The sequence below is a fragment of the Pipistrellus kuhlii genome, unplaced genomic scaffold (genome assembly GCF_014108245.1).
Source record: "Pipistrellus kuhlii isolate mPipKuh1 unplaced genomic scaffold, mPipKuh1.p scaffold_m20_p_2, whole genome shotgun sequence".
Lineage (NCBI taxonomy): Eukaryota > Metazoa > Chordata > Mammalia > Chiroptera > Vespertilionidae > Pipistrellus > Pipistrellus kuhlii.
Window position 1 is genome coordinate 172,340,221 of NW_023425515.1, and position 14,002 is coordinate 172,354,222.

Below are 14,002 nucleotides of genomic sequence, written 5' to 3' on the forward strand. Positions count from 1 at the left end.
GGGCTCCAGCCTCATCTTGATTAAGAAGCCCAGCCATCAGGCAGAGTGACCAGGTGGCATTCCCAGTCCCTCCTGCCATTCCCTCTGAAAAAGGCATTGAGAGATGGGTATACCCAGGAGAAGGCAGCTCAGCACACTGAAAGGGGGAAGGAACCCCAGGCAGCCCACGGGTAAGAATGAGCAATACACCCAAAGAAGGAAAGAAGTTTTCTCTCTGGGGGAAGGAGGGCTTGTGGTTACAAGCATCAGAGGATGATTCAGCACCCAGAGGAAACCACGAGCAGCCTGTCAGTCATCGCCCAAGACCTCCTTTTCAAAGCTCTTCCAAGGTGAGAGAATAGCTGTGAGCCCCTGAGCAAGCCCCCTTCCCCCACAAGATAAGCACGAGTGTGTGGGGACCTCCTGAGTGGCGGAAAGGCTCGATCTCACTTACCCATGGCTAGTTGTTCCACACTCAGGCTCTGCTTCCAGTCCCAGCTCAGACACACCTGTTCCCTGAAGAGGGGGGAGGGGGGAAAGACTGACGAGAAACAGGAACAGGGAGTCCGTGTGGCTGATCCCTAGAGCTCTCTAGGGCACGTCCTCCTGGTCGTCGGAAATAGAGCAGGCGGGGAAATGTGAGCCGACTTGGGGAGCTGGAAATGGAGAAGGGAACCAGAGGGGCATTTATAGTTTAGGCATCAGGAACAACAATGATAAACAGCCCCATGCCCTACACCAGTTCCCCTTCCTCAGGTTGGGCCAAGTCAGAAATCTCCTAGCTTTTTCTAGCCTCCAGACTCCAAGTCCGGCAGCACAACCTTAATGACTTGATCATGAAACATTGAATATTGAATACCTACTGTGTGCTCTCACCCAATCCTCACGAGAATGCTGTGAGGCAGGAAGGCAGCCGCTCTTAACAGATAAGGAGATGGAGGCTTGAAGAGATTAAATGACTACAGAGGCTGCAGAGTGTAACAGATGGGCTCTTGAAGGGAACCTAAGTTTTCTCACCCTGAAGCTGCCTTTTTGGGATATTTAAGCTGTTTATTAAGAAACAAAAGACTTGCCGGCATCGGTTTGGCTCAGTGGATAGAGTGTCGGCCTGTGGACTGAAAGGTCCCAGGTTCGATTCCAGTCAAGGGCATGTACCTTGGTTGCAGGCACATCCCCAGTAGGGGGTGTGCAGGAGGCAGCTGATGGATGATTCTCATTGATGTTTCTAACTCTCTATCTCTCTCCCTTCCTCTCTGTAAAAAAATCAATAAAATATTTTTTTTTTTAAAGACTCAGAAATCTAATAAGCCATTCCCTCTTCCCTCCCCCTACTTTTCTCCTGTGTTCAAAAAGGTCTTGTACACCCATTGCTGCCTCGCTGTCTTTGGGACTTTCATGCCTATGTGGATACCCCTTGTCCATGTATTAAAAACTTTCATTTTCACCCTAGCCATTTTTGCTCAGTGGCTTGAAGGTTCCCAAGTTCAATTCCAGTCAAGGGCACATGCCTGGGTTGCCGGCTCAATCCCCAGTAGGGGGCGTGCAGGAGGCAACCAATAAATGATTCTCATCGTTGATGTTTGTCTTTCCCTCTCCTTCTCTGAAATAATATATATATTTTTTTTTCTTTTAAGTTTTATTTTCTGAAATAGCATGGAGAGACATGGAGAATATCATGCTAAGCGAAATAAGTCAGTCAGAGAAAGACAAGTATCACATGCTCTCACTTTCATGTGGAATCTAAGTAACAAAATGAACTGATGAACTGAATGGATCCAGAAGTATGGAACAGAGTGCAGAATCTCTGAGGGAAGGCAGAGGAGGGTGGGTGGGTGGGTGGGTGCGTGGGTGGGTGGGATGTAATCAACCAAGAACCTTGTATGCATATATGCATGGCTCAGACAAGGGGAGAAAGGGACAGAGGACCTGGGATAAGTGGTGGGGGTGGGCTAGAGGGGGTCAATTGGGGAAAACATGGGACTTATGTAATGATTTCTACCGTAAGGAATTATCAAAAAAATAAAAATATAAATGCAAAAAGAAAAAGAAAAACACTTATTTTCTCCTGTTCATCTTCTCTGTCAATTTGATGATTAGCCCAGTAAGAAGAACTTAGAAGGTGGGAGAAAAAGTATGATATTATTTTTAGCCCCACATTCTTTTCTTGGCACAAGAAGTTTTAACATCTGACTGGATTTGAATCCAGTCTGCCATTAGCTGTGTCGCCCTTGGCGGGCTGCTTACTCTCTCTGTGCCTCCATTTCCTCATCCTTAAAGCAGGGATAAAATGAGACATTTCAAACGTTGTTGGAAAATCCAAGTACATTCATATATATAAACTGCTCAGACAGGGCTCATGCAAAGGAAGAACTCAGAAAAGGTGGGCTCTTTGAGAATGTTCAAGCCACCAGTAAAAACCAGAGACCCCAACTCGACCTTTGACCCAGCGCCATCCTCACTCCCTCATAAGCTCCCCCTTTCAGAAGGCTGCTCACCAGCTCCCTTCCCCCAGAGCAAACTGGGTTTTGCCTTCTACTCCAAACCGGCTAGACAAACCCCAAAGAAAGGGCCCAGCCGGAACCAGTTTGGCTCAGTGGATAGAGTGTCGACCTGCGGACTGGAAGGTCCCGGGTTCGATTCTGATCAAGGACATGTACCTTGGTTGCGGGCACATCCCCGGTGGGATCTAAGTAACAAAATGTGCAGGAGGCAGCTGGTCGATGTTTCTCTCTCATTGATGTTTCTAGCTCTCTATCCCTCTCCCTTCCTCTCTGTAAAAAAAATCAATAAAATATATTAAAAAAAGAAAAAGTAAGGGCCCACCCATGGCTGCTCACTCCCTAATTCCTAATAACAGGTGCCTAGGGTCCAAACTACGGGGGGAGAAGGGGTCCAAACTGAAGCACATCTGTCACTCATGCATCCTTCAGACATTTATTACCCAGAGGCTGCAGTAGGTACTGCGAATGGGGTGATGATCAGGAAGGACCCATGGCCTGCCCTCGTGGCACATAACAGTTCAGGCATCAAGAACACCAATAGTGAACAAGCTACGGTTAATATTGAAAGGAAACCTAGCTTCGGGGGGGACTTGGGACCCAGGAAGGCGGGCAAGTGATTCAGAGACCGCAGAGGAGGATTCCCAGGCGCCCCAGCCTGGGAGGGAATGGGTCTCCGCGGACAGCTCGGCTGGACCCAGCCTGGGGACCCAAGAGCCTCTGTGGCACCCGGATCCCCACTCGAGGTGCTGAGGTTGTTTCCAGGATCGGTTTTGTTGTCTCTTGTTTTGCAAACAGCGCCGCCGAGCCTCCCTCCGCCTCCCCTCCCCACCCTTCCAGATCGAGGCTATTTATTCCTAGTGACAAGCCTGAGGCTCCCAGGAGAGGTGGCCTCAAAGACCTGGTGGGGCCTCGTGTCCCTGGCAGGCGCCAGCCTCCCTCCAGGGCACCGCGAGGAAGCCAGAGGGCTGGACACCGCGGAGGTGAGGGAGGAGGGGTTCCCCCACCACCCACGGCGTGCCCTGGCCATGCACACTCCCCGCCTAAAAATCATGGGGCCGAGGGTTAGGGTCTCCCCTGGGCTTCGAAGGTCAAAACTATCCCCGGCACTGCGGAAACCTAGGCAGGACTTTTCCGGCCCGGGGATGCAGCTGGAGGTGAGGAGGTGGCTACTTCTGCTTTTGTCACTCAGAGATGTGGGCTAAGAAGGCCCTTGGAAAGTCTAGTCCCTTTGGGGGTGCGGGTAGGGGAAGGACCCCCTCTTCACTCCACCACCGAGGTCACTGACGACAGGGCCATGACCCTGGGTCCAAAGCCACCCTCTCCTCCAGGCTGGATGAGGGCCTTTCACTTAAATTCGGGCTGAGGGTGACCCCTGGGGGGAACTGGTGTGGGGGAGAAGGACACCAAGAGGTAGGAAGGCTCTTGGTCCCCAAATGGACTGGTTCCCCGTATCGGCTGGGTCCCGGGTCCGGTACCCCTTGCCCGAGATTGGAGACAGGGAGGTGGGGGCAGCCGGGGGGGGGGGGGGAGAAGGGGGAAGGGGCACGCAGGGAGAGGCTGGAAAAGCTGCAGCATGGGGACAGGGGCGGGGTCCTGGCCGCTGGGGCAGGGTGGGAGAGCCAGGTTAGTCTGGGCCCCTGGAGGGGGGCTGGGGCGTGCTTCCAGGCTAAGGGAGGCGGGGCGGGGTCTGCCCGTCCCCCCACCAGTCCTGGACTCGGCCATCGCGGGCGGGAGGCGGGGTCCGCACCGGCGGGCAGGGGCGGGGGGGCGGGGTCCGGGCGGGGCGGGCCGGGCCGGGCGCTCACTTCCTCGGGGAGGGGTTGGGGCCGCGCTCCCACTCGCCCACACGGCCCGGGAGCCGCCGGCAGCTCGCTCGGCCCCGCGCGGCGCGGCCCGCAGGTAGGAGCGGAGGGACGCGGGCCCGCCTTCCCGCACAGCCCCGCTCGCCACGAGCGCGCCCCGCCGCCGCCGCCCGCTTCGAGGTGAGCTCCCCGCCGCGCCCGGCTCCGATCCCGGCTCCCGGCCCCGGCCCCGGAGTCCCGGCCCCGGAGCCGCGGGCGGAGCGGCGGCGGCCTGCCCCCGCCCCCGCCGGGTCTGGCCGCGGGCGCCCGGGCGCGGAGCCCCGGAGGGTCTGCTCCGGCCCCGGCGGGGCGGGGGCGCTGCGGGAGAGGCCGGGGGAGGGGGCCAAGTTTGAGATGGAAAAGCCAGAGTCTCTAAATACAGACCGGAGGGTCCTAGAAACTGAGGGTCCCAAAAGCCCAGTGGAATGGGAATCCGAGACCGGGACCGGGACCGGGAGCGGGAGACAGGCTCAGACAGGAGGCTGCAGTTACTTGAAACAGGACCGGGACTTGGGCTTACTAAGAGTCAATGAGACACAGCCCCAGGCATAGGCGCCAGCCCAGGTCGTGTGGAGCTTTTTAGGAAAAAGCGTACAGGGAATCTAGTGACCACTGCGTTGTAAGGCCCTTCCCAGGGTTGGGGGCAGAAATCAGGCAGCCTGAACCCCCCTTGGTTGTCCGGTTACTCCAGGATCCTGGGGGAGAGAGGGGCCCAGGAGCCTAGGCTTCCTTAGCCTGGCTGTGAACCCGCCTCTGGAGGCCTGTCCAGACCTTCAGAGCCTGAGACAGAGACACCCGGGGCACGCAGAGATGCGGAGAGATGGAGAACGGGGTGGGGTGGGGACTGAGACTTTCTTCCCAGGAGAGACACAAGGAGACCAGACGTGGGTGTTCAGAGGTAGAAATTCACAGAGGCGAGCTGCTGGGAGATGGCCAGTGAGAGATACAGAGACACCCACTGCGTACAGACAGTTGTGAGGTGTGTGCGCACACACACAGGCAGGGCCGGGGAACGGAACAGCGCTGGATGCAGGAGGCTGAGATTTAATGGAGGTGCCGTGGCTGCCTCCCGGGCAGAGAGCGAGAGAGACTCAGGCCCAGAAGACTGGGAAGCAAGAATGTGGGGAAACACAAACTCCGGGCCAACGTAGTCCCCAAGAGGAGAGGACCTGGGACCAAGATTAAGATCAAGAGCCCCAGGCATATACAAAGGCAGTTTCAACTTATTTTTAAACTCGGATCTTGGACGGCCGCTTCAGCCCTGGGGGACTCGGGGTGAATGAACTGTTCCTCTCTTGTCCCCAGAGCAGCTGCTGGATCCTGCTTCCCATCCCCCCCCCCCTTTCCCCCTAAACTGCTCTGACTCCCAGGCCCAGGACAGGGAGGGGGGTTGGAGGGTTGGGGTAGGTGCCCGCGAGCAGGGGGTGGGGGTAGGGGTGCGTTGAGTTCAGTGTCTCCCCTTTAGTCTCCTGTCATCTCCAGGGAGCTAGAGGAGGGGTCCGTGCTGATCCTGGCTCACAGCTGTGGGGCCTGGCCAGGGAGGTGGACAGTGGGGGCGGGAGGGGGGCAGAAAGGTTGAGCGGTTGGCACGGGTGATTGGAAAGGCTCCTGGGTGTCTTCCAAGGGCAGGGCTGGCAGCGGGAGAGAAGAGCCGGGCTCCTGTCCTGCTGATGTCACCCGGCATCTCATGTCCCCCTGCTCTTGGTGCTTTTTCCCCCTTCCCACCACTATCGCAGCGTTTCTGAGGAAAGAGAAACAGCCAAGGGCCCCTGGGCTCTCTGGTACCTGAATGACCTTGAGTCTGCCCCCGCCCGGGCCCTGGCCTCTGTGCCTCCCTACCCTCCTGCTTGCCTTTTGTGAGGCCTGATGAGACGGTGGTTGGGTGGGTGGGTGGGAATGCACTTTGCAAGAGGAGAGTAGTGTCCAGATGTGTGAGGGGGGGTTTCAAAGTTATGCTTGCTGGAGTCAGACTGACCTCATAGCTTGGACTTCTTTGGTGCCCCAAGTGTAAGGTGACCAGGCGTCCCGCTTTTGGCGGGACAGTCCCGATTTTTAACAATTTGTCCCGCGTCCTGGGGCGTTTTTAAAAAGTCCCGATTTTTTGGGAAAGATTCTTTCCAAAAATCGGGACTTTTTTAAAACGCCGCGGGACGCGGGACAAATTGTTAAAAATCGGGATGTCTGGTCACCTTACAAGTGGACACAGGGATTCCCTCCCTGTTCTCTCCCCGGGCCTACACTAGGAATGTCCAGGTCAAATCCCAGGCCAGTTCCCAGGTCCAGGCCTGGCTGAGAAACGATTGTCTGACCCCCGTAGGAGGGAGGGGTTAATAATAAAAACACGAATATCCTCCATTGACTGGCAACTAACTAACTCAAGGTGCTTCCAAGTATCATCACATTTTAATTTTTTTCCTGTGAATTTTCTTTTATTGGGACATAGGGGGTGGGTAACTTGGTGGTTATACCCCATCCGGGTACTGTCATCGTCACATTTCAGCCCGACAGTAAACCCAGGAGGCAGGAGGTCGTAGGAGATGGGAAAACAGGCTCAGAGAGCGTGAGTGGCTCGCCCAAGATCACCCAGGTTTACATTTCACAGCTGAAGCCTCTGCACACCACATGGCACGGCCATGTATCCAGCTATTCTGAGCTCCGAGAGGTGCCAGCTGGGTGGCTGGGACAGGTGTAGAGGTGTGTGTGCTGGTGGGGGTAGGAGCTGAGCGCCATCTGGCCACCTGAGCAGTCTCCGCTGCACAGCCCTCCCCGCCAGGAAGGAACACAAGCCTGGCTCCCTCGGTCCCCCAGTGCTGCCAGGGAACGGGGGGGGGGGGGGGGGGGGGGGGGGGGGGGGGGGGGGATGGGCAGAGACAGGTGGGCCTTGATAGTGCCCTTCACTCTGTCCTCACTGGAGCCCAGCTGGACAGACGAGGGGATTCTGGGAGAGAAACAGAAGCCATGCCCATACCCTATTTGGGGTGTCCCTGTCTCAGAGTGGTGAGTGCCTCCCAGGGGGTGGGCCAGGGCTAGCATGGGCCTGGGAAGGTGGCGGCTTCTCAGAGCCGAGCCAGGAAGGAAGGAAAAGGCCCCAGGCGCTCCTGGACAGAGACATAGCCACACTCCACCTGTGTGCCCCCTGCTGCCCGTGGCTGACAGCCCAGGCAATCCTCAGATGCCGGGCCAGAGGAAACCCAGGCCTGAGCAGTAGGAAGCGGGGTTTCTAGCGAGGGTACCCTCCACCCTGCAGCATAGCCCCTACCCCAGAAGTCCCTGCTCTGAAGACGCCAGCTCCTGGTGGCCTCAGGCCCTGGCCAGGGTATGAAGTGAGTGTCCTCGCACCGCACAGAAGGACGGCTATGAGCTCACGAGCCTTCCCTTCCCAAGAGCCAGATCCTACAGGCTTGGGGCGTCCGTTGGCGCCTGGAATCTGAACTCCAAGGCAGAGCAAACGCTTGTTGGCGAGAATTTCCCACTGTGGGTGGCTGAGAAAAGGAGGGCTTTCCCTTCAACTGGAGCCAGGGCAGGCTCTGGGGACTGCCAGTTCCTGAGGTCTGACGTGGAGGGAGTAGGTTGGTGGGTTCCTTTGTACTCCCCGGGCTCCTATGTGCTGTGAGGACATGGCCTTCCGATGGGTCCTGGGGCCTCCTCTCAGCCCACCCCGGGACCCCTGTCCTCGGAGAGCAGGCTTCAGGATGGAGGAGGCCGGAGGTGGGGAGCACTGACTCTGGGGCGAGAGTCTGGTGTCAGGGGCAACCGAAGGGACCAGGAACCCCATTTCCCCACCACCACCCCCACTCCCCACGCTCCTGTTCCAGAGGCAGCTGTGTGGATGACCTCATCCCGCAAACATGCTTTGTTCCTGAGAAAATGGAAAGTGTCTGAGGTTTGGTGGGGGGAGTGGGTGTCTGCAGCAACAGCTCTTAGGGCTCCCCCTTGCCTGACTCCCCACCCGAGAGGGGGTCTGATTTTGGGGAGAAAATGTCTTCCGTGGCTCCCTCTCTCACCCTTCACTCCCCCGCCCCAAACCCTTAGAAACCAGGAAAGCTGGGGAGAGGCTGTCTCTCCCAGAGGCAGGAGGAGGGACGTTGTGACCCAGGGGATGGAAAGATTCCTGGGTTTTGCCAGATGCTGCCAAGCGTGATGCCCCCCAGCAGGAGATGGCAGGGAGGCACGCTGCACAATCTGTCTCCAGTTCCCCTCTCCCTCCCCGGGCGGCTCATTTCCCTTTTCTCTCCCTGTTGCTGGTAAAACCTGACATCTGGCCGTCTGGGCTGCCACAGCTGCCGCAGATGTTGCAGGCCACGGGCTGCCCAGGCTGGTGCGACCAGAGACCAGGCGGGGGGTGAGAGCAGAGAGTCCAGCTGGGGAAGCTTGCCCAGGTCCAGCTTGCAGGATTTCCTTCCTGCTGAAACCCAGGCCGGGCCCCTGAAGTCCTCATTGCTGAGCTGACTCTCCTGGGAGGTGAGGCTCAATGACATCGCCTCCTCCACCTCCACCATTCATCCGCTCAGCGTACCTCCGACATCCCACTGCTTCCTGGATGGGGACAGACAGGAACAGCCCCTTCCCATCCCTATGCTCCCGCGCCTGGAGCTCCTTTATCTGCATCCCGAGGGTCGCTTCAGGCGAGGGTGGGAGTGCTGTTCCTATGGGAGAGGATGGGGTGGCCCTCTGCCCCTGCTCTTGCCCCCTTGGGGACAGTAGGGACAGTGGGGGCTAAGCTCAGGCCGGGGCAGGAAATGAGTCACTGACCCAGGAAAAGCCCCCTCGCCCCAGATCTGCCAGGGCCCAGATAAGAAAACAACTTCTGCTTCCTGATTTTTTCCTGACCCCTTTCTACCCCCACCGTTAAATATAGAAACAGACATGCAGGGACGCCTGGGTTCCCAGCAACACCCTTTCCCCACCTACTCTGACCTGGCATTTTCTTTCTTTAAAAAAAAATTTTTTTTTTTTAATTAAATTCAGAGAGGAAGGGAGAGAGAGAGAGACATCAATGACGAGAGAGAATCATTGATCGGCTGCCTCCTGCACGCCCCACACTGGGGATCGAGCCCACAACCCGGGCATGTGCCCTGACCAGGAATCAAACCAGTGACCTGGTTCAAAGGTTGACACCCAGCCACTGAGCCACACCGGCTGGGCTGACCTGGCATTTTCTACGCCTGGCCTCTTGCTCTTTATGTAATGCCAAGGCTCCTGCAAGGAGTGAAGCCGCAGCCCTCCTTGGTGACCCTGTTGCCCCTTGTGTCCCTAGCAGGGCTCGCTCGCCGCCACCATGAGTGAGGCCTTTGACTGTGCAAAATGCAGCGAGTCCCTGTACGGCCGGAAATACATCCAGACGGACAACGGCCCCTACTGCGTCCCCTGCTACGACAACACCTTCGCCAACACCTGTGCCGAGTGCCAGCAGCTGATCGGGCATGACTCGAGGGTAAGGACCAGCCCGGGCAGAGGGGCAGGGAGCGGGCGGAGGCTGGAGGGAGGGGATAGAGGTGCCAGTGCCCCTGCGATGCTTCTGCTTCCGGCAGGAGCTATTCTACGAAGACCGCCACTTCCACGAGGGCTGCTTCCGCTGCTGCCGCTGCCAGCGCTCCCTGGCCGACGAGCCCTTCACCTGCCAGGACAGCGAGCTGCTCTGCAACGACTGCTACTGCAGTGCCTTCTCCTCGCAGTGCTCCGCCTGCGGGGAGACCGTCATGCCGGGTACGTCCCCGGGGGCTCCTGGCGTGTGGGACCGGCATGCCTGGCCTCTGTGCAGGGTTGGTTCATGCATGTGCAAGGGACTGGCAATGCCTGTCTGATACATACGTGGAGGTTTATACAGGAAAGACCTGCACAGGCAGCATGTCCTTAGAAACTCAGGGTATGCAGGATCTGTCGTGCTTGTATGATCTTGGGACCTTAGCATGCACAGGGACTGGCATGCACAGGTATACACTTGAAAGCTTAGCATGTACGGGAACTGACACGCCTGGTACATTCCTAAGGGCTTATACTATGCACTGGACCGGTGGGCCTGGTATACACCTGTGGGCTCACCATGGATGGACAAACTGACACGCCTTGGGGCTTCGCATGCCAAAAGAGCTGCATGTTTGGTGCATGTAGGAGCTAAGCATATGCTGAGACTATCATACTTGGTACAGTGCAGAGACAAACAGAGGGCTTAACATGTGTTCTGAGTGCATGCTTACTAATATGTGTAAGGATGTAGAATATGTGGAGAAGGGCATGATTGGGATATGCAGGGGCTTAGCATGTACGGAACCTACCGTGTCCAGAACTTTAGAACTTGCTTGGCTAGTGTAAGTCGGGTAGTTGTGGGTGTACTAAAACCATCAAATCTGGTGCGTAAGGGCCTAGCATATACTGAGTCATCATGTCAATGACATGAGACAGTCCTATCTGTTCCATATGAGGACTCCAAACCCTCATGTGTAGTGTATGGGGGCCTAGCATGTGCCTGGCCAACATGCCCAGTGTTTGGGGGAGGTTAGCATGTACAATACGTGTGGTGGGGGCCCTGCTGCATGTGCACGGACACCGCCCTGTCTGAGCTATGGAAACGGGATTCTCCTGGGGAACGGGGCCAGAGCGGAGGATGGCACTCAGGAGCTTGGCGCACAGCTTCTGAGTGGGACCCCTGTTCCCCACAGGGTCCCGGAAGCTGGAGTACGGAGGCCAGACGTGGCATGAGCACTGCTTCCTGTGCAGCGGCTGTGAGCAGCCCCTGGGCTCCCGTTCCTTCGTGCCCGACAAGGGCGCCCACTACTGCGTGCCCTGCTACGAGAACAAGTTTGCTCCTCGCTGTGCCCGCTGCAGCAAGGTGGGGGCTGGGCCAACCGGGTGGGGCCCTGGTCCCCACGGTAGAATGGGTGGGGGTTGAGCAAGGCTCTGTTGTGGGGTGGGAATCCCCACCCCCCCCCTGCTGACAGATGCTGCCCCCACAGACGCTGACACAGGGTGGCGTGACATACCGTGACCAGCCTTGGCATCGAGAATGCCTGGTCTGCACGGGGTGCCAGACACCCCTGGCAGGGCAGCAGTTCACCTCCCGGGATGATGATCCCTACTGTGTGGCCTGTTTTGGAGAACTCTTTGCACCCAAGTGCAGCAGCTGCAAGCGCCCCATCACAGGTGGGAGAAGGGTCGGAGAACTGAGAGGGAGGGGTGCAGGCAGGGGAAGGGGATCTGGGGTTGGAGGAAGCCGAGGGCCCGGACCGCCCTCCGGGTCAGCAGAGCTAACGTCCAGCCTCCCTCCAGGACTCGGTGGGGGCAAGTACGTGTCCTTCGAAGACCGCCACTGGCACCACAGCTGCTTCGCCTGCGCCCGCTGCTCCGCCTCCCTGGTGGGCCAAGGCTTCGTGCCCGACGGAGACAAAGTGCTGTGCCAGGGCTGCAGCCAGGCGGGGCCCTGAGCCAGAGCTCCTGGGCCCAGGCCCTCCCCAACCAGGGCCCTGAGGACTAAGGCTCCTTTTCCAAACCGCCTCTCGGACCCAGCCTCTCCCCAAACTGGGGCTCCCCCTGGGCTCCAGGATCCAGCCTCCCCACTCCAACATACCCAAACTGGCACTCCCTGGCCCGGGGTCCCCAAACCTGGGCTCCTTCGGACCCTCTGCCATCCGTCTCTCCTTCCCAAGCCTGAACTCTAGAATACTCAGTCCTGTCCCCTAGAGTTGTGGTTCCCAGACCAGTCCCTCTCCCCAAATCAGGGCCCTAGATCCCTCCCCTCCAAACCTGGACTCGGACCCAGGCCCTTCAGTCTAGGCTTCTCGGCAGACTGTAGGTCTCTTGTGTGCCTGCGAAGTCCTGGACTTAGGCCTGACCCTCCCCACCCCCATCCCACTCCTGTACCCGGGGCTGGGGCTGTCTGGGCAGCAGATCAGGGGCTCACTGGCTAGAAGGTCCTAGGGTCCAGGGTTCTGCCCGGCCCGCGATCCATCGTTGTTTTCTCATTTCAGCTCCATTTGCCCAGAGGTGGGCAGAGGGGTGGACTGGTTCACCCCCTTAGAGATTCTGCAATAAAGCAGTGTGAGGCCGCACGGGCTCTGTGTGTGTGTGTGTCCGGGGACGGAGGGGAAAGAGGGTTCAATGCGGACCAGGAGGCTCTGAGGCTACTCCAGGCCTCGGTGCAGGGCAGAGGGGGGAGCTGCGGGCCGCGGGATGGGAAATCTCTCCGGAGAAAGGGATCCCCCTGCTTTCCCCCCCCCCTCCCCGGCCGCCGCCACGCTGCTACCGTCCCTCCGAGGCTAGGGCTACGGGCTCTTTCCTCCCGGGAGAAGGGAGGGGCTTACGGGAGCGCGGGGGTACGGGTGGGTCTCCCCTCCCGGAGTAGTCCTTCCCAAGCCCTGCAGAGCCCCCGGTGCGGGTCCCCCAGCTCCCTAACCCCCTCCGCCCGAGGATTAGCGGAGGCGGCCCGGGATCCGCTCGCCGCCGCACGTTTTTCGCCAAAAAAGGCAAGGATGCAGCTGCACGCGCCGCGGGAACATCTGGATCCGATTCCCGGCATGAATGGGTCACGGCCCCGCCTCCCCGCCCCCAAGGCCCGAGGGCGGGAGCGGGGGCGCGCCGAGGGGGCTGGCCCCCGAAGTGGGGAGATGGGGCGGAGCGCTGCCCCCCAAACCCCTCCCCCGGCGCCCGGTCTGCCGGCTCTGCGGCCTGCGGTCTGCGCGCGGCCCCGCCGCCGCCGCCGGAGCCCGAGGCTGGGCGCTCCCCGCGCTCCGGCCGCGGCGCTCCGAGGCGCCCAGGTCTCCCCCGCAGCCCCCGGGGTGGGGGCCGCGCCTCCCGTGGAGGAGGGGCCCTCGGCCCGGCACGGCCGCGTGGTGATATCTATCGCGTGTAAAATCTTCCCTGAAATTCTGTGGGGCGGGCACGTTTCCATTTCACAGAGGTGGAGACTCCGCGGGCCAGTCCCCCCCAAGGTACAACAGTAGTCCCTGGTAGATCCGGGGTTCTGATGGGCTTCATACTGTCTCCCTGGCCCTCTTTCAATTTATATATATATATATATATATATATATATATATATATATATATATATATATATATATATATATATATATATATTTGATTCTTATAGAGAGGGAGAGGAATAGAGAGTTAGAAACATCGAAGAGAAAGCGACATCGATCAGCTCCCTCCTGCACACCTCCCACTGGGGATGTGCCCGCAATCAAGGTACCTGCCCTTGACCGGAATCGAACCTGGGACCTTTCAGTCCGCAGGCCTACACTCTATCCACTGAGCCAAACCAGTTTCGGCGCTCTTCGAATTCTTAAACTTTCTGAGGCCGAGGTTGACATTTTCAAATGCCCACCATGTGTAAGGCTTCTAATGCAATGATTATACGTTTCCATTTTTGTCTCTTCCACCGGCCCCTGGGAGGGCTGGGCTCGCCCTGTCTCCCTTGGCCCTGCATTCTCAGCTCCCGGCAATTACTACATGTTCAATAAATACTTGTTGGGGGAAGAGTAGTCCAAGCCTAGGAAACAGCTGGTGCAAAAAGCCTGGAGGCCTGGAAGAAAAACACATAGGGTGCTCTGAGGAAGCACCAAGCAATTTCGTTTGGAGGAAGTGCCAAGAGGCTTAAAATGGCAAGCAGAAGCCAGGTCATGAAAAGTCAAACGCCAAGTTAAACAGACCTCACCCTGCGGGGAAAGCGGCCAGTGGAAATGTTTA

At 58.2% G+C, this 14,002-nt stretch overlaps 1 protein-coding gene across 4 annotated transcripts; it reads left to right on the forward strand.

Moving 5' to 3' along the window:
• Window positions 1-4,249: 4,249 nt before the first annotated feature.
• FHL3 (four and a half LIM domains 3) lies at window positions 4,250-12,361 on the forward strand. Of its 4 annotated transcripts, XM_045584831.1 has the most exons (7): window positions 4,295-4,462; window positions 8,602-8,782; window positions 9,582-9,755; window positions 9,853-10,027; window positions 10,981-11,150; window positions 11,275-11,461; window positions 11,588-12,361. In XM_045584831.1, the coding sequence occupies exons 3-7, from the start codon at window positions 9,600-9,602 to the stop codon at window positions 11,740-11,742; spliced, it is 843 nt and encodes a 280-aa protein (XP_045440787.1). In that variant the 5' UTR covers window positions 4,295-4,462; window positions 8,602-8,782; window positions 9,582-9,599; the 3' UTR covers window positions 11,743-12,361. The 4 variants fall into 4 exon arrangements, with proteins under 4 accessions (XP_036301406.1, XP_045440787.1, XP_045440786.1 ...); XM_036445513.2 differs by lacking the exon at window positions 8,602-8,782 and having other exon boundaries at window positions 4,250-4,379; XM_045584830.1 differs by lacking the exon at window positions 8,602-8,782 and having other exon boundaries at window positions 9,579-9,755.
• The last annotated feature ends 1,641 nt before the right edge of the window (window positions 12,362-14,002 follow it).

Excerpts from the sequence above, each read along its gene's own strand:
- FHL3 (XM_036445513.2), top strand. The coding sequence starts at position 9,600 with ATGAGTGAGGCCTTTGACTGTGCAAAATGCAGCGAGTCCCTGTACGGC. Across the intron at positions 9,756-9,852 it reads TGATCGGGCATGACTCGAGG|GAGCTATTCTACGAAGACCG; the intron begins GTAAGGACCAGC and ends TGCTTCCGGCAG. Across the intron at positions 10,028-10,980 it reads CGGGGAGACCGTCATGCCGG|GGTCCCGGAAGCTGGAGTAC; the intron begins GTACGTCCCCGG and ends TGTTCCCCACAG.